This window comes from Meles meles, chromosome 10 (genome assembly GCF_922984935.1).
Source record: "Meles meles chromosome 10, mMelMel3.1 paternal haplotype, whole genome shotgun sequence".
NCBI classification, from domain to species: domain Eukaryota; kingdom Metazoa; phylum Chordata; class Mammalia; order Carnivora; family Mustelidae; genus Meles; species Meles meles.
Window position 1 is genome coordinate 41,445,507 of NC_060075.1, and position 19,838 is coordinate 41,465,344.

The window sequence follows — 19,838 nt, forward strand, 5'->3', positions numbered from 1 at the left end:
GATGCCAATCTGTGCTGACTCCAGAGTAACGATCACCGTGAAACATAATGGCATATCAGTGTAACATTAGGTTTGGATTCTGTGAATCAAAATTTATTTTTTGAAAATTAGAAAATATCTGACTGAGACGACACCAATTGGCAATCTACCGCTGTAAAGATAATAAATCACAAAGGATAGTCTGATAACATTGGATAATTTAAGAAAACAATCCAACTAAGAAAGATGGAGTGTCTGTAATCATACAGAAGCATATCTAGACTCTAATTTAGCCTTTGAAATAAAAATAGTAACAACACAGAAAATTAACTTGAACTTTTTAAATTGTGTTGAATTAAAGATGAATCACTGCCTATTGTTTGTCAAGACAAGGAGTATTTTGATTTTTAATTTAAAAAATAGTTTTCAGTGAGTTAAGCGAGAGTTGGCTCTAAAAAACTGATTTCAAGTTCATCTGAAGAAAAGTTTGATGTTATTTTCTGAAGGTTAGTGGAACCTGCAAAACAGAAGACCGTGTTAGTTGGGTTTGTCATGTGGGTTATATTCTGTGTTGTTACCAGCTTTTCTTGTGGAAAATTAAACGTTCTGAATTTTGGGGGTAAAGAGGAAAATTTAGCAAAGCCTGCCATCCGCGATGATACTCGGAGAGTTTGCCTTGTGCCAAGCTCAGTGTTCAGTGTTTTGTGCCTTATTTCACTTTATTCTTCTATCACTAGAAAGCGTCATTTTGCCTCTTTTCAAAAGTGGAAATTGAGAGTCCGAGGGAGTAAGGAAGGGAAGGAGCCGCTCAGAGTCCCACCTAGGCTCTACTCTGTAGAGCACCCCATGGTCCGGGAGTCGCCACCCAGAGAATTCTCTGGTATTTGCTGAGTGAAAAACTCCCTGGAACCTGAAAGACACCAAGCCCATTTTCTCACTCCAATTAGATTAAAATATAATCTAAACATTTATTTATTGGATTTACAGGAACAGCTTTATTTATTTTTTTTTAAAGCCTTAGGACATTGGATAAATTCCACTTCAGTGAAAAAAATTTCATTTGTTTCAACTTCTCTTCCCGACTTTGGGCCAGGCACCATTGGTAGGACTCCATTTATCTGGGTTTTTCTTTATTTTTCAAAATGTATGAAATGAATTTGGATGGATGGATTTGAAACACCTATTTCTGCTTTTCCTGAAGAAAAATGCCACCATGGTCAGATATTTTTACTTGGCAGGCAGACCGGAGTGATAATTCTGTTTTGCATTCACTCAGTGGGCCTTACTGAGAGAGCATGGGGTTTGTAGAGGGACAGGTGTGTTGAGGGCTGGGGTAGAACTTCCTGCTTTGCCAAGGCCCACTGGGGGCTTTCCGGTAAGGGGGTGGAATGGAATGTCCTGCTTCCCCACCTCCTGGATGTGGGACATTCTCCCTTTTTCTGCACAAATGAAGGGAAGGAGTGTTTGTTTTGCAGAGATGGGGCAAATGGATCCTTTCCCTCACAACTCCTTGCCATTATATTACTGTTCTCATGGCAAACATGTTGGTGAGGTCCCTTCCAAATTTCTCTACATATATTTATGATTTTCATAAGCATTATTAAAAAACCTTTTTACAAGTTAAAAGATTTGGTGGCAAAATCAGAAAATACAGATTCAGAGGAGGAATTTTGAAAGACTCCTCTAAGTGCATGCCCCAAGCATAGAACCCTCGCAGTTAGTCACATTGTGTGGCTCTGGTTTGTTCTGGCCAAAGACTCTTATTCCTGCATAACTTTCTTCACTGGGTGGAATCATACTACTCACACTGTTTAGCTATTTTTTACTGCTTTTAAAATTAAACAGGATTTTGTGAACATCTTTCCATGTCAATCTCCCTATATCCATATTTATATCTATCTATACTTTTATATCATCGTGATAGTATAAAATATTCTCCATGGAGCCTCAAGTTTACTCAGAATGTTTTCTAATATTGAACACTAACAAATACATGATGTACACAAGGATTTTTCTATTTTCTCTCTAACCAAGCTTCTCTGTTCCTTAGGAGGATAGTAGAAATTACTCTTTGATTTTCCACCAAACATTTACTGTCTGCTCTATGTTAGACATAGTGCTCTGGGAACAGGAACACAAAGATGAAAAGGACAGTCTCTGTGCCCCTAAGGCGACCGTGGTCTTACGAAGAAGAGAAACAATGTCAAAGATAATTACAACAATTGCCGTACATATTGGAACTATATTGTCCTTTATAACTTATTTTAAAATTCCAAAACTCAATAGGCTAAAACAGGCACGGAGAATATTTTTCTTTTTGTTTACGTGCCAGGCAGTAATTTCATTTTTATAAAAGAAAATAAATGAAAAGATCCATAGGATCCTTTGGTCCCTTTGTTTTTCATCGGGTCCGGGGGAAAAAGTGGACCTTTCCATTTGCTTTCAGAAGCAAGCCCCACTTTCTGGGGACCATGGAAAGACAGGTTCCTTCCAGATTGCCATTTCCCTTGTTTCTGAATGCGTCCTTGTCCTTGCTTTCCTGTTGTCAGCAGAGTGGAAGGTGTCTCGGAACACCTCACGGTATTTGTGCACTTTTCTCCCAGGCAGTGGGTGAGCAGGGGTGTTAACATCAAGTTGTAACTGCTAACAGAGTGCTCTGAATTTCCATCCCTTCTTCTCTCCTGCTTGCTTTCCTTTCTGTGGTGGCGATGGCACCCTTAGGTTGGTGTAGAGAGCAGTGTTGACATCCTTGATTGTCCTCTGACTGTAAGTCCCCACCTTCTGCTCCCGCCCCGACCTGCCTGCGTGTCCCCCCTCGCACTTCCCGCCCGCGTGTCTGGGCTCTCCTTGCTTCCTGCGAGTTTATTTTCGCCATGATTGAATTCATGGTTGTGGTTTCGAATCGTAGCCTAGTTTCTTCTCTACTCAGGAAGAGCCCCTCCCCGCCAAAAGAACACTCAAGTGCCTTCCTGAATATGAGCAGTATTTTTTCCACTAGCTTACAATGTTTGCACCAAGGCTGTACCCAACTTTATAATTTCAGCTTCATATCTATGGCTCGATATATAGAAAGAGTATCTGTGAATCATTTCTTTTACTAAAGTCACCTGCAAACGCTCTGTGCTAGGCAGGCCAAAGCCCCAAATACAACTTACAGAAATGAGTCCTAGCAATGTGGAGTGTGGACTCTTGGAGTCCCTCCTTCCATATTTGTCCCTTCCTAAAGCACCCCACAGTTGACTTGTATAGACTATTCTCAAACCCTGGGGTATGTACCACTCATTCTTTGGTTTTGCACAAATTAAGATGATGTGGCTCTTGGAAGACTTGGAGACTTACAGTGATGGTGCTCCAACACTGGGGTGCAGGCACATTTCCTAGTAAACCTCTCTGCACAGTCTAAGTCTAAGTCTTCTTATAGTCTAAGAAAAGCTGATGAGCCTTTTGAATGGAGAACCACTGCCTTTATCCAGAGTATTTGCTTTTTATTCAACGCTCACTTTTTTCTGGAAGGAGGAAATTCCTAAAAAAACGAGAAGTTTGCGGGTACCAGATTTCCTTCCTTTGCTTTTGGACAAAGCTCTGTTGTCTAAGCAGAATATTCAAAGAGCAATTTGAATACTTCTGCCTGCTGGAGTCTGTTCTTCCGAAAGAAATACTGCTGATATCCAGTTAGGTAGCACCCTCAGGAGAAAGTCATTTGAGGCCATGTGGAAATGTGTTTTTCTAACCTAAGGTTTTGTGTGGGTGTGTTTTTCATCAACAGGAGATGGCGAATATTTTGGCTCAGAAGCAGCTGCGTTCCATCATTTTAACAGTGAGTACCCGTGCGGGGTGACCACCTTGTTGGGCAGGAATGGCTCGGGGCATTCATTTATCTCCCCTTGCGGCTTCAGTTTGTGGTTTGTTCTGTGACTTGCTTCTGTGACGAGCAATAGTAACTAGCAAGGAGGAAGAAGTGTGCTTTTGGAATTGGGATGAACGAGGCTTTCCCACAGGAACGGTCTCATAGGATTGGAAGGAGGGGTGTCCGGAACGGCCCTGGGAAGACGTTCTGGCAGGAAGGAGTAGAAATCTCTCCCAGTGGGCCAGGTTTATACACTCACTGTCACTTTATTTTTTTTTTAATTTTTAAAATATTTTATTTATTTATTTATTTATTTGAGAGAGAGAACATGAAGAAGAGAGAGAGAGCACAGGCAGGGGAGAAGCAGATTCCCTGCTGAGCAGGGAGCTGGATGTGGGACTCAGTCCCAGGACCCTGGGGTCATGACCTGAGCCGAAGGCAGATGCTTAACGGACTAAGCCACCCAGCCCCCCTCACCATCACCTTGGCTTTGCATTTAGGAAATCAGGGGCTCTATGACTTTAAAAAAATCCACTGGTGTGAGCTTACACCGCTTTTAATGAGGAAGCTAACTGGAGGCCTGTCAGACTCTGACAGAGGCTCTGAAACTCTGACCATCACTTCCCTGGGCCCCTTTGCATGAGACAGACAGAAAAGACATACGTGGAATCCACTGGTTAACTGCAATGTGCAAGTGACCTGAAATGTCAGTGGAAAAGAAGTCCAGCATTTTATGCGGTGAATGTTTAGAAATAAATCAAATGGCGTGATTTCCTGAGGCCTTACCCGCTATTTGACTTTAACCAAAGACTGAAGGAAGCACATGTGATTGATTCCCAGCTTACCAAAGAGGCAATTTCTGTTTCTGTGATTTCAAAGAGGAGTTCCACTAGCTTACAATCACACACACAAGCGTGCGCGCGGGCACACACACACACACACACACACACACTCCAATACAGTGAGGCTGTTGAAAACTTAAAACCTTATAAGGGCAAACATAATAAATATTCTAGAATCCAAAGCCCATAGCAATGACTACAATTTGTCATCGAGTTTGATTTTGAACTTCCTGGCTGACAAGGATAAAAAGAAACATATGAGTGTAATTTTCGTTGCTTGATAAAAGAGGTACCCCGGTTCTTCGGGGATGACATACTTCTCCCCCTGGACCTGGGCTATGAAGTGGGTGTTGGTAGAGCATTCGGATAGATTCTTGGTCCAAGAATGGTTTGGTAGAAGTTGCAGAAGGATTCATAACACGGTTAATCTTTACCGTGGTTCTTAGTGCGAGCAGAAAGCGTAATGTTAGAGTGTGGTACAGTGAAGGTATCTGTGGGACAGGAGGAGGGTGGGGAGACGTAGGGTGAGAGATGTTACATTAAGGTCCAGCCTGCTGTTCTTACCTGGGTGTGGCAGTCAGAGTTGGAATGCCGGGCGATGGGCCGGATAGAATGGCTATAGCCCCCGTGCCTGGAAGATCAGTTGGCTTCTATGGGATTTCTACTGTGAGACTTTGATGGCTGGAAGTTCCAGGGGGCTATTCTCAGGCAGAAACTTGGAGTGAAGATACCTTTGAGTTGCTAATAAAATAGATGGCCTATACACCTCGGATATGAAACATATACTCTGAATTGACATTCTGTTCTGAAATTGGGAGGATATGGTGTTTCATGCCACTCCCCATTTCACTGCTGAGCTTCCCACCCCCATCAGCCCCGTTACCTTGGTTCAGTGACTTTTTTCCATTTCTCATTCTTCTCCCTACCCCTCCTCCTCCTCTTTTTTTTTTTTTAAAAGGTTTATTTATTTATTTATCTGTCAGACAGAGATCACAAGTAGACAGAGAGGCAGGCAGAGAGAGAGGAAGGGAAGTAGGCTCCTTGCTAAGCAGAGAGCCTGATACGGGGCTCTATCCCAGGACTGTGGGATCATGACCTGAGCCGAAGGCAGAGGCTTTAACCCACTGAGCCACCCAGGTGCCCCTCCGCCCCATTCTTCTTTAACTGGCTCTTTTGACATGGTATTCGCAGCCAGGGTGTGGAGTCCAAGTACATGCTGGCTTTGGGACATCTCAAGAAAATTCTTTCAAATGGCAGGACATGGTTGGGTGTAGCACATTCAAACTATCATATTGATCCCGTCCTTTGGCGTTTTTAAGGCACAACCTTGGTCTCTGCTAGAGGTGTTCAATCTCCTTTCTGACCCCACTCCGGTGGGGGCAATTGCCCCCATGTCTAGTCTCCTGCCATTTCTTTTCCATTTGTTCCATTTTGGTTCTGTTTCTGAGGGGAAGGGTCATTTTGTTTTTCATTTAATTGTTAGCAGGAGAGCAAAGTTCTGCACATGAATTAGCTCATTGCCTGTGGTGGTGGTGTTCTCTGGATAGTTGCCACGGCGAATGAACTGCAGGCCTGATTCATACTTTGCTTTCTTTTGTGTTGCTTCTAAAACATTTCTCCACCTAGAAGCTGGATCACCTGTTGGAGACAGTTGTAGGGTAAGAGGATGGCAAAATTGCTTACAACACGTATGCATAATTTGTTCCTCTGCTGCGTGCAAGGAGGGTTTCTGTTGTAGAAATCCACAGCTCTCTTCAGGATGCTCTCATGTCAGGCACACGTTTTCGGTTTGTAGAGCTGCAGTCACCCGTGCATTTCCAGTGCCTTTCTTCTGCTCCCTGTTGCAGAGAGCTGGTCTTTACCTGGATTCTGGCCTAACCATCAGGAACTTTATTGGGCCCTGGAATGTAAAGAAAAGCTCTAAAATCACCCACATCCTCACCTTTCTTCTGAAGGGTGGTCCCACAGACCTATATTTCCCGGGCCTCCAAGTGAAGACTTCTGGGGTTCTTCTTGGCATAATGACAGGGGTTAATTGTTGCTGGCTTTTTCTTCCTTAAAAAAAAAAAAAACAAAACCATTATTTCTGAACCATCTCCCCAGCATGTCATCCGAGCTCAGAGAGCCATCAACAACGAAATGGCACACCAGCTGTACGTGCTTCAGGTGCTTACGTTTAACCTTCTGGAAGACAGGATGATGACCAAGATGGACCCCCAGGACCAGGTGAGTGCCAACGAGACAGCAGCAAAAGCACATATGGGAGAGAAAGTGGTTATTAAAGATCTTTTATTGGACTACTACCAAACCAGGAATTTGTAGATGATGATGTTGTTTTATTGTCATCTTAAAACTCGGGAGAATACATATACATACATATGTGTGTGTGTGTGTGTGTGTGTGTGTGTGTGTGTGTGTGTGTGTATGTATATATATATATTTTTTTTTTTAAGATTTAAAAAAAAGTTTATTTGAGAAAGAGAGCACACGAACAGGGGAAGGGGCAGAGGGAGACGCAGACTCTCCACTGATTAGGGAGCTTCATTCAAAGCCCGATTCCTGGATCCTGAGATCATGACCTGAGCTGAAGTCAGACCCTTAACGGACACACCCCAGAACTTGGTGGGGGTGGATGTATTTAAAATTTAGGTGAACTTGGACTCAGAGAACAAAGCAGATGGGATTATTTCATTTTACATCAAATACATGCATGTTTTTCCTTTGTTGGTTAAGAAAGCCTAATGTCACATGGCCATGAATCTTGGCCCTTAGTCCCCATACCTGTAATGGTAATGGCTTTGGAGTCAAGTTCCCAGACAACTTGGGCCATTTGGTTGCCCTGTGTGATCCTGATACAGCTTGAGGAATTAGTTTCCATTCTCCAGTGCTCAGTGCCGAGAAGTTGGGGGGAGGCGGGCAGTTCCTAGGTTACACCTGATTTCTGGGCTTGCATTTGTGTCAGTTGGCTATTTGTTTTAATTCTCTGTAGGCCTCTGGTGGTTGTGTGTGAAAGGTTATGCCTCCATCCAAAAGGCTTTGGGGGAACTTTACTGTGTGAGGACAGACTGAGAGGAAACAGCTGGGGGCCCTGCCATAACCCATTTTCAACTTAAGCAGTGCTGCAGCTTTGGAAAGGAAAACACTCATTACTGGCACGTGAGGGCCTGATCTATCGCAGATGTGAGCCCCACATGGGGAGTGTGTAACTGCCGCAGCCCTTCGTCCATGGCACGAGGCCACGCGATTAAGAATGATGGAGAGGCTTGGAGAGGCTGTCCAACGTGCCCCGGACTTTTGGCAAGGCCAAGTGTAATCATCCCAGAGAGAGGAGACTGTCAGCTTACCACTTCTAGTGATGGAAGGCCTTGCATCTTAATGTGGAACGGCCCTCCCCATTTGGAAAAGCTTCCTTCTATTTATTGAAAACATATATACATATATATATTTTTTCTTATTGTGGTAAAATAGATGTGACCAAATAATTACCGTTGCAGCCATTTTTTAAGGGTTTGTTTCCATGTAGTCACTTCTTAGTGGTGGTAGAGATCTCTTGTCACTTGAACGCTGTTTGTAAACCTGCACGTGCCTCTCACTTTGGCTCGGCCAGTGTGGAAATCTCCAGAACCAAGACTTCCATCCAATTTGGGATGTCATTTCGAACATCTAGGTAATTGACCGAAGTATTCCAAACGACTTGGCCATGAGGATAATCGTGGGATGAAGCCAGGGCTGACCAGCAGGGAGAGTGGCAGGGGAATGATGTGGAGCCCTATGTTGGGACATCCGTTGTCTTTCATCTGTTTTTCTTCAGCCTGAAAGCAGTGATTCGTTTAGATCCTGGGGAAAGAGGGAGTACCTGTAATGTCACACAATGAAAGCAGCTCTTCCCTCCTCTCTTTTTTCTCCCGAATGCCCTCAGGCTCAGAGGGACATCATATTTGAACTTCGAAGAATCGCTTTTGATGCAGAGTCTGAACCTAATAACAGCAGCGGCAGCATGGAGAAACGCAAGTCCATGTACACCCGGGATTATAAAAAACTTGGCTTCATTGTAAGTAAGCTATCGCCAGTAAGCGCTGTCCTTCCAGCATCAGGGGTCTGACCTCAGTCGCAGAAACCCATTTCTCCTCCGAGCGTGTGGTCCTCGAGCGCCTCGCGGAATAGTTTCCACATTTTCCAGATGTTTAGCTGGTTTCAACAGGATCCCGTGAAAATCTCTTCTGGCTGCAGTGCAGCGGGATAGCTTGCCTAAGTGTGACTAATACGGAGTTTGTTTATTCAGTTCTGATTAAGTGTAGTGAGCCCGGAATGCATGTAGATTTCATTAACTCCGCATCACAAGATGCTTCAGGTTCTATTCGAAGTACATGGGCGATGGCAACTGCGGGATAGATGTTGTTATGGGGTTAGTGTTTGGATCACTGACATACATGGATTTCCTATCAAAATCAAATTGAGGGTCTCCTGAAACGTAGTCACGATGAGATTTATGCAATTTGTCCTTTCCTGAAAGTTTTGTCTTGTTACGGACCTTAGTAGGACAGCTCCTCGATTTCCTTTTTTCCAGTTTGCAAATCAGAACACTGCTTGTCCTGAACATAATCTGTTGTTCTGTTTCTACTTGGGTTCCGTTCCGGCCTTTATCACCGTGACATTTCTCCCGTGACTTTGAGCTAATGAATGTCAACATCTAAGGGTGTAAAATTAGGTTTCCATTTTGGCTGGCATCTTAAGTGGCCAGAAATGAGATTTTGGCTTCAGTGATTAGAAATCATTAGGCATTACTTTGTCATTGCAAATGCACTCTTCTTTAGTACACACACACACACACACACACACACACACACACACACACATATATTAATCTTTATATATATCCGTATCATGCTTTGTATATTATTTGGGAAGCCCTGTCTTTCATGGGGATCGTCTTTGGAAATGTTTCCATATTAACATGTATTGTTTCCCATTACTGAGAAGTTTTTCATTTTGTGATTGGACTACAGTGTATGTAACCAAACCCTCTTCCTGAGTAATTCAGTGTCTGGAAGTTACCATAAGTCTGAAATTGACATCTTTGCCGCCCAGTATTTATGTGTATCCATGATCATGCTATTATTATCATTAAATTTGTGGCATTTATTTTTAAGGTGGTTGATATTTACCAACTTGTTTTCCATACTGAGTCATTTCCACTTTAACCCAGTGGATCAGAGTGGCTATATTTTTTAATCTATCCAATGTTTCCTAAAGTTAAAAAAAATCTGATTATTTATTGTTTTCATGGTGATAGTCTTAATATATCTTTTCTAATAAGAATACTTGTCAAATGTATTCTGCTTTGCAACTTACTTTATAGAGGTACTGTGATATCATTCTTATATCATCATATCTCATATTTTGACATTCCATTTACATTTTTTAGTAGAATCTATTTTTTGAAAAATTTCAGCACAAAGTGTCATGGTCACGGGGCCAGGTGAGAGCTCCTTGTACTTGACGTGTATTGGTGGTCAAGGCTAACCGGTGGTCCCCAGCTCTGTGGTTACCCACCTGTGTGTTAGCAGAGCCCGTTTATCGGGGATATAGCTGAGGAGTGTGCATGCGGCTCACATCCTACCTCCCCACCCAGTTTTTTTCCAGGTTTTACTTTTGTGTCTTGAATAAGGCCTGTACAAATCACGTGGGAAGCTTTGCAAAATCACCCAATCTCTCTTGCCGTCCAGTCATATCAAAATGACCTGGGAAGAGATCAAGTCATGTGTATTTCAAAATGCGCCTGATTGATTCTGATACCCTGTCCCAGTGGAGAGCCTGGGTGTAGGCTATGCTCGAGTTACTCCCATTTCCTTGTCTTCCTCCGCTACCACCTGGATTTCCAGTGCATTTGAACTGTGTAGAAAACACAGAAATCTGGTTCTTGATCCAGAGTGCCCCCAGGACTCACTGTGTCTCTTTGCCCCACGTCCTAGTTGGGGACGATTGGATCCCCAAATGCACAGTGTCATGTCTCCTTCTGGCTGTGTGCCTGAAGGATGGAGGGGAGAGGGGACATTGGGGGAAGAACACCTGCTGGGATTCGGATTCTTACAGGTTCCTGGGATTATTCCCGATCTCTAGGAATGGTATATGTAATGGGGGTGGGAGGTATGAAACGTCGCCCTTTTTATTTTCATGTTTTAGGTGAAGTCATCAGAATATCTCATGGGCCAAAGTCGGAGTGACTTTTCTCAGGGTAGCTCCGTCTGTGTTAACGTGGTGTTCATTCCTTCCACAGCTGACTAATAGAGTGTATCTCCGTCTTAGTTTTCAGTGTCCGCTGAGCGTTCTGCTTCAAGTAGTTTGGGAACAATGTATTTTTTAACTGAAAGCTAATTTGATGTGGTTTTAAGGCTTTTGTTCTTATGTGGCCTCCTTTCAAAGGACTTGAAAAGTCATTTTAGCAAAAGCAAAGACCTGGAACCTAGAATAACCAAAAAGAGAGCATTGGTTTCCTTTATTTTTCCATGGTTCTTTTTTTTAGTTTTCTGTTTTAGTCCTTCCCCTAAAATTTCTTCCAAGCCACGAGCTTGCATCAGAAGAGTTGAGAAATTGGAAAGACTAGTTAGTAATGATTTCTAATGGTGGAAAATTTCCAACAGCCTTGAGGAGCAGAGATACTCAGTTTTGAATGCCCAGTCAGCCGGAACAGACAAGCCTTGGCGAATGGAATCACGTGCTCGTTACGCCACCTAGAGGCCATCGTGCAAAAATGCTGGAAGTGGGCCGTAAAATCTCTAGATGTTGTAAGCTGCCCAGATGCAGAATTCTCTTTGTGCTTCTGAAAGAGGAATAATCTTGCCTATTCCCTTAATGAACTCCTTCCTGTTGCCTCCTTTAGGAGCAATTGAGGTTTGGATAATCTTTTGGATCTCGTTGAAAAGAAATTCAATTCATAAGACGAAGATTGTTCTTTCTCATTTCCCGTCTTCCAAGTAGGCAGTGCCCAAGAGATGTTAAATGACAGGTTTTTGGAGTCGAGTAGGCCTAGATTTTAATTCTGTCTTTCCTGGTTACCAGCCGTTGGACCATCCGGCCAGTTGTTGAACCTGTTTGGGCAGCAGGCTCCTCAGTTGTGCAGCTGTTTGTGTATTTCAGGGTCGTTGGAATGTCATCAAAGATCATCTGATAGTGCTTCCCTTCTTTGCTTTTTGCAGAAAACATATCATGGAAATCACAGGCAACCTTTTCAGTTTTCCAAAGGAGAAGGGGCAGTTGCTCCAACAAGGCAAGCAGGGCAGTTGTTAAAGGATAATTAAGCACAGCACCTTTGAGAAGGCAGATGGCCTTACACTCCTTCCCAGCACAGCCTCCTGACAGAGCAGATTCTTCTGATGAAATAATTCTGAAATCTCAATTTAAAGCGGTTAAATGGTGTATTACGGTTTGTCATAATACAGAAAAGCACCTGCTTCTAAAACAAAGCTGCTTAATCTTCTAAGATCTCTCAGTTAATGATTCTCTAGTTGCAGAAGGGACTTGCAGGTGCCCAGGCGGGAGGAGGGGTCCTGGTTATCTGGGATGATGCTGTTCTTATTAGAAATAAGAGGGTGAGGACGCAGGTAGTTCTCAAGGTGATGGAAGGCAGATTCCCTTATTTAGAATGATTTTATTTTGAAAACCGGGGAAATGCCTGAATACAAACTGTACCTTGCGGATTATAATAACCAAGAACTGTGCAAAATGGTTTTCATACTCTGAAGACTTGCATTCCTGGCCAGAGATCCTTCAGAGTTTGTCTTGATGTCAGATTAGTAGCTTCTCTATTTGTGAATTTTACCTCCGTTCGGTCTGTTGGACAGTCATTACAAAGGACATATTTGTAGTTCATTTTTGTGATTGCCCTTGAACCAAGGCAGATGTTGAAGTTGGACAAGGCTGTTGTTCTTGTTTTTTTCCTAAATGCCTTTTCTTTCCCATTCCTTTAGCTTGATTGGGCCCCAGACAAACTCATTTTAGATGAATTTAGTAGGCTCCACACTGGGCGTGGAGCCCAATGCAGGGCTTGAACTCATGACCCTGAGCTCGAGACCTGAGCTGAGATCAAGAGTTGGACACTTAACCCACCGAGACACCCAGGTACCCCAATAAACTCATTTTTTAAAATAAACTGTTTCTGAACAGTATAATATGTTCTAATATGAGAAGTTTTGATAAATATTTCCCTTAACATTTTCGGATTGTCTTAAAAGAGGAAAGTTACTACAATGTGAAAGTGAAAAAAGGTCATGAGAAAAAGATGACTTCAGAATTAAGATTCTCTTTTCAAGTGTAGGTTTGATTGTGTTTTCTTATAGGAAGGCCACACCTGGAGAAGACGTAATGTATTTACTCACAGTTCTCAAGAGAGGGAGCGTGCTGCACCACATGGGGCACAGGGACAAGCACTGAGGGGCGTCAAGAGACAGAGGGAGTGAGGGGGAAACGTGGACTAGAGCCTCTGTTGTGGTTTCCATGAAAAAAGCAAGGCAAGATAAGGTAGGCAGGTTTAAGATTGGTCAGTTTGAATAATCTCATTGGACTTTGGAGCATAGGGGCTGCCCCTAGCTGTCTATCTTGTGGTGATGAGGGCAGGGGGACAATGGGCCAAAGTGCAAAACCCTAATAAAGGAGATGTTGGGGCTTGGGATCTGGATTGGAGAGTCTGCACATGAAATGCATGCTTCCTATGGCTAGGAATTAGCTAACCCTGGGAAGGGCAGTTCCTCCAATCTTAGCAAGGACCCAAGGGATCAGAGGATCAGAGAATACCAAAAATTAAAAAAAAATGACTAATACAGATTCATGTTAAAATTTTCAGAGGATTTTCTACTTTCCCAGATGATAGAAGAGAATTATGCTTCTTTACAGAAGTATAATTATACGTAATTGCATATGCAGTGCTTGGTGTCATTTTAATATATTTTTTCTCAAATACAGATGGCAGGGAATGAAGTGAGATGCATGTTTACTCATGTCTTCCTCCATCTCCATCCCCATCCCTATCACAGGAGGAAGCCTCCTGGTCTAAACGCTGCTAGAATTCAGCCGTAACTGTGAGCGTGACCTGGGGACGACGCTTGGGCTCTGAACGCGGGCTGCCCACAGTTGACTGCTGACTCTCCCACTCACACGCTCAGTGGCCTGGGCAGATTATTTGACATTTTCCTGTCTTGGTTTCCTTATCTTTAATCTGGGGATCTAAGCATTGTCTCTGTTGGTGAATTTGCTCTGTGAATTAAATTAGTAGATACTTGTAAATCCTACAGCAGAGTGCCTGGCAGAGAGCAAGCGGACTGGGGATTAGATGCATTTATGCCGATGTTATACTTACTATTGATACTGAGATTGTAGCATCACATGGTGTCCCATGACCCTGTGACAGGCAGTGATGGGGGGGTGCGAGAGTTGTACATCGTGCCAGGAGGGTAGTGAGAAAATGTGTGGCTGAAAATACGAGTTACTGGTGAAAGAACCATGTGCTTGGGACACAGCAAACGTGTCACCGGTGGACATTCGGGTTTACGGGGAGAGAAGTCGAGTTGGCTTTCACAAGTGAGGAAGATGATAGAGAATTTTCAATTCAAAGGGGATTGACTGAAATACTCAGTCAATCCTCATTGACTGAAATACTCAGTCAATCCTCAGCCCTCACGGTTAATGGAGTCCGCGTTTGCAAATTCAGCTATCCGCTAAGATTTATTTGTAATCCCCAAAGCAGTACTCCCGGTGCTTTCATCATCATTCGCCCACGTGAGGTCCGAACAAGGGGGATGCCCGCCTTCTTGGTCCAGCCCTCCTCCGCTAAATGGGAGTCCTCTTCATAGTCAAGCCAGGGCCTTGATTTTTAAAATCTGTGTGTTGGAGGCGTTGCTGTTTAAAGGGGTCCCCAAGCACATTTCTGAAGTGCTGCTTGACGTTCGTAAGTGCACGGAGCTGAAATGCGCCTTATGGGGGAAATGCGGGTTAGGTAAACTCAGGTCAGGCGTGCATTACAGTGTCGTTGCTGTGAGTTCCATGTTAATGAACCAACAATGTATATTAAGTAAGTTGTCTTTTAAAAGTGCATAAAGCAAGGTTATGTACTGACTGATTGACAAAGTCTTGACACCAGAAGCAGGAAGTCATCTGGCTCTTACTTCCCCTCAGAAGTAGTGGCTTGGTATTCGTTATCTTGGGATTTGCAGTGACTTCATAGAACATAGCTGGGGAGGGGGGCGGGGGGAAGAGAAGCAGAATGGACTGGACTTTGAGGGCTTGGGGAGCCCTCAGTCAGGGGTGGGCCCTGGAGAGGAGAATCCCAGGTGGTCCTAGGCTCATTTCCTCCTAGCCCCGTGGCCTGTACGTGCTAAGTGGGGAAGAGAAATCCCACTGTTGATGAGCTGACAGCATGGGAGGCCTAATAGGGCACCTTCCTGACCTCACCAGAGGAGCTCTATAGAGTCTTTACCACCCAAGAGCTCGTTCAGGCCTTTACCCATGCTCCCGCAATGTTGGAAGCAGACAAAGGTGGGAAGTTTCACCTGGTAGATGGCAGCGTCGCTGGGGGAGTTCACTGATCTGGTCCCTGAGAAACTGATTGTGATGAATTGGAGGTTTAAATCTTGGCCAGAAGGGCACTTTGCCACCATCACCTTGGCCTTCCTGGACAAGAGCGGAGAGACTGAGCTGTGCATGGAAGGCAGAGGCATGCCGGTCCCCGAGGAGGAGAGGACGCGGCAGGGCTGGCAGTGGTACTACTTCGAGGGCATCAAACAGACCTTCGGCTACGGCGCGCGCTTGTTTTAGGCCTGGCGATGGGGAGGCTGTGCGCCCCCTCGGCCCAGCCCTCTCCTGACTAGGGCGTGGGACTCCCAGGATTGCACCATCCCAACCACTAACTTGGGGCTAGGGCCCCTTCCCTCCATGTATAGTTGGGGTTTTTGCATGTTTTCTGCTGGGTGGGATCAGAGGGCGATTTCTCTTTTATGTGTACATACGCTAAATAAACGTAATTTAAAAAAATGTGCAAAAAAAAAAAGTGTCCCTTGGCACACTGCTCAGGACAGTCACAGGGGAGCAGGACAACCTACTGAGATTTCATTCATTTGTTTGAAGTCAGAAGCTGCCTCGAAATTGCTGGTGCCCAGAAAATGCCATGCCCTTGAGATCAGGGGAATTTTCAGTCCACATTCATTGTATCCATCATAGAGGAGGCCCTGCCTCCAGTGGGCTTGGCTTGTGTTTCTGCATCATTCCTGACAGGACTTTCTCATAAAGTTTTGTTTTTGAGAATGTGCTTCAATCCCTTGGGGTCCAAGGATGGTGTTAGTAAGAATCCAGAGTACATGAGTGGGAACTGTAGAAAGTGAATTTGGCCACTTACGTGATTTTGTGAAGCTCCTCAAACCTCCCCCTCTTGGCAACAAACCACCTCTGGGAACCACAAGATAAAGCAGTTTTTTGTAAAGTTAGGCACATTTTCCCATGTGAGTGATTTAATAATTAGGATAGTATTCCTAACCAAGCACTTTGCTTTCAAATAAATATGTGACCCATGAACGATAGTTCAAAAAAGCAAAAGCACAACAAATTTTTTTTAAAAAACCGTTGTTTATTGAAATTCTCCAAGTTGCAGTCACACAGAATTCAGGAGGTCCCTGTGTGGGCTGGGGTGCTCTCCTGGGAAGCACTGGCCAATCCTTGACAGTCTGTCAAGCCCTAGACAGTCCCTTCCACCCGAGAGACCCCTGGGGGCTGTTGGTGAGGCATTGCCGGTGACTGAGACCCACGCATGGTGGTGAAATCACAGGCAGATACTGTGTGTGCCTGTTCCTTGGAGCCTGGTCTTCCATGGGCTGCTCACAGACACTGCAACCTGGTCCATTCTGATCACACACCCCCTGTCCCCACCTGAAATTCCACAAAGCCCCAGTCCTAATCATTTCAACTCTTGCTCCATCAGGGTGTAAAGAGCTGGGGGAGTCCAGTTTAGTAACTGGAAGCTGGAGCAGAATCAGCCACCAGATGGCGCTAAAAGACAGCCGTTGACTCCTAACCAGAACCACGCACCTTCCCCCGCCCCAAACTTGGACAGACAGCCACCGGGACACCCAGTGACATCGCAGCTCTGCTTATGGGCCTGCAGAGCAGAAGCTGTAGGACCAATACAGGGGACTTAGGATCTCCTCAGGGTCGGGTGGGGGTCACTAGCCTTCATGGGGGCCTTTCAGGGGCTAAGAATACTCTAAGATGCACAGCTGGCCTCCGTATTAATGGGGATTTGTCTGTTGTTTGTGGCAGGTGAGCTTTTACCAAGCACCTATATATCTGGCTTTCTTGTTTGTTTGGGTTTTTTTTATATCTGACTTTCATTCTCAGTTCTTTTTCCTTATGCTGTCATGAGGTCTTTTATATGAGGTACAGTAGTCTGTACATCTAGTATTATCTTCTGTCTTGACACAGACATGCAGGAAAGAATGCACTGGAAGTGGAAAAGCTAAATGGATATTGACTGTAGAAACAATAGTAATGTATTCTGAGTTAAAAATACACATAATTAAAATGTTTGTTGCATTAATATGGAGGGGGTAGGAGTGGTCAGTGGAGTTGCAGTAAACCAGCATTGCTGGGGTGGGGTACAAAGTTGTCTGGGGAAGTCTGAGATGATTTCTTTTTCCTTTCCTTTCCTTTCCTTTCTTTTCCTTTCCTTCCCTTTCCTTTCCCTTCCCTTCCCCCTTTTTTTCCTTTTCTTTCCTTTTTAAACATTTATTCATTTGAGAGCGAGAAAGAGCACACTAGCTAGCGAGATGAGGGGAGATGTCATTGAGACTTCTGACTTGATGACAGAAAGTACGTGAGCCTTGTGGAGCCTCATGGACCATTTTTTGCTTTTATCTCTGCATTTGCCTTCCTCACACCAACAAACAGCAAGAGGGATTCGGAAAGGAACCAGCCAACTGAGGGCATTCTCTGAGGCTCCCAGTAGTTCAGGCAAAAATTTGCAGGCACTTGTGTTGCTGCTCACTTCCTGGACGGGCAAGCAGGAGTCATGTCTTTCAAGGGACTCCTTCCTTACAGGTGAAGAGAAGATCACCAGTGTCCTCTCCTTACACGGTGAGGGTGGGCTCTGCCATGTCTTTGATGGATGTTTTTGATTAAATGCTACAGAGCATGCATGGCACATGCTGTCTTCACCTTTGGCTTTAAGTGCAAAGACCACAGATTTGTTGTCACTGTGTAGAAGAGGAAAAGTTAGCTCTGGAAAGTTCTCTCTGGCAGAGGCCTGGAAGATCAGGTACTGGTTTGTATTTCCCATCAGGGACCCCAGCAGAGCAGATCACTTGGACAGAGCTCCTGCAAGGTGGGCTCTTCAGATTGGTACAGCGTCATGGGGCCACCTCTCTCTCGGGTTAACCTCATCGCGCTTCCTAGTGCTCGAGAGAGAAGACAAGAAGTCCCATGCAGAATACTTGGATTATTTTCTTCCCTGATCTTGCTTTGCTCTCTGGCTTCCTTGGGGAAGGACAGTGAAAACTGGCTCAGGGTGACTTCCAATGGCAGCCCAGGTGTGAGCTTGCACAGTGGGAGGTGGAGGGGGACCCCCTTTTTTCCTCTGCCCTTCTCTTGCCAGAGGGCATGTGTTGTCCCTCCCATTTCCATCAGGTCAGTGATTTACATCTGTGCCATGCTCTTGCCCTCGTCCCCACCCGAGCAGGGGTGGGAGCTCAGGGGCAGTGGAGCTAGGGATATAATCCCATCTCGGAATCATCCCCCAGACATCCAACATTTGCCTTACCTGTTGTGGGTACCCCTTGCAGGTGGTGAAAAGCACATCCATTCTTACTCCCTGACAAGGGATACATGAATAATTGTACTCGTGATAGGTTTTGATATTTTTAAAGGAAATATTTTAAAAGAAAATGAAGTATGGTTCTTTGTCAAGACAATTTTTGAGCTTCATCTTCTCTTGTATTTCTTACTGTAACTTATTTTAACTCTAAGAAAAATTTTATAGGGATGATTACTGAAAACGGAGTGAGGAGATGGGTTTCCCCTGCTCCCTCTTTTCCCAGCTCCTTTCCTGTTCAGCACCCATTGTACTCAAGGGGTCCACTTAGATCTCCTGTTGGAGCGCAATCTGTTTTCTGTCACTAGGGGGCGCTCCTAACAAAGGGATGTGTATTAGCTGCCATCCAGGCTGAAGGAAGGAGCAACTTTATAAGGAGCAATTCAGATGTGCTGGAGAAGGTGTAGTATTTGGTGGGGTTATTTTATCGTACTTTATTTTTAGAGAGAGAGACACAGGGAGGCGAGGGGCAGAAGGAGAGGGAGAGAGAGTTGGTTTTTTTGTTTTTTGTTTTTTTTTAATCTTTTTTAAAGATTTTAAAGATTTGATTTATTTGAGAGAGAGAGCATGAGAGGGCGATGGGCAGAAGGGAGAAGCCGACTCCCCACTGAGCAGGGGGCCCGATGTGGGACTTGATCCTAGGACTCCAGGATCATGACCTGAGTCCAAGGCAGTTGCTTAACCAACTGAGCAACCCAGGTGCCTGGAGAGAGAATCTTAAGCAGGCTCCATGCCTGGAGCATAGCCCAGTGTGGGGCTCCATCTCACCACCCTGAGATCATGACCTGAGATGAAATCAAGAGTCAGAGCTTAACTGACTGAGCCACCTACGCATCCCTAGTGGGGTAATTTTCAAAAGGTTCTGAAGAACCCTGCTCCAGCCAAAATCTTTCGCCTTCCACTTTTAGCTTAAAACTTGCAAGAACTTTGTCCTCTTTGACACATGACTGTGGCAGAAGGAGGCAACTTACTGAACAGTGTTAGCGTTAACTTCCTAGAGTATTGTACACACCTATTTGATCACCTTTCTTTATAGGGAACTTTGGAGCCAAAGGGCACCACCTAGTGGGAGGATGATATGTGGGAGATGCAAGCTTAGTGCCCTATAAAAAAATCACTTATTTGAAACTATGTAGCAAAGCAGTTGTGAGCCCCGCCTCTGGGCCAGGCTACCTGTTTTTGCAGCCCAGTTCCATTCCTCATCAGCTGTCTGATCTTGGACAATTGATCTGATTTTCTCTACCTCATATCTTCATTAGTAAGATGGGCAGAGTAATGGTTCCTACCTAGGCTTGCTAGGGAGATTAATGAGTTAATAGTTGTT

The 19,838-nt window shown here is 44.5% G+C and overlaps 1 protein-coding gene and 1 pseudogene across 7 annotated transcripts in view; both read left to right on the plus strand.

The window, feature by feature from the left end:
• ELMO1 (engulfment and cell motility 1) overlaps nucleotides 1-19,838 on the plus strand; it is a 533,506-nt gene that overhangs the window by 202,233 nt on the left and 311,435 nt on the right. For 6 of the 7 annotated variants that reach the window (XM_046020713.1, XM_046020712.1, XM_046020711.1 and 3 more), the window contains 3 exons: nucleotides 3,746-3,796; nucleotides 6,772-6,894; nucleotides 8,588-8,719. In XM_046020713.1, coding sequence (XP_045876669.1) covers nucleotides 3,746-3,796; nucleotides 6,772-6,894; nucleotides 8,588-8,719 — 306 coding nt within the window. Of the gene's footprint in view, nucleotides 1-2,700; nucleotides 2,746-3,745; nucleotides 3,797-6,771; nucleotides 6,895-8,587; nucleotides 8,720-19,838 lie in introns of all 7 variants that reach the window. The other variant, XM_046020719.1, reaches the window with a different exon arrangement.
• LOC123952099 lies at nucleotides 14,164-15,692 on the plus strand (annotated as a pseudogene).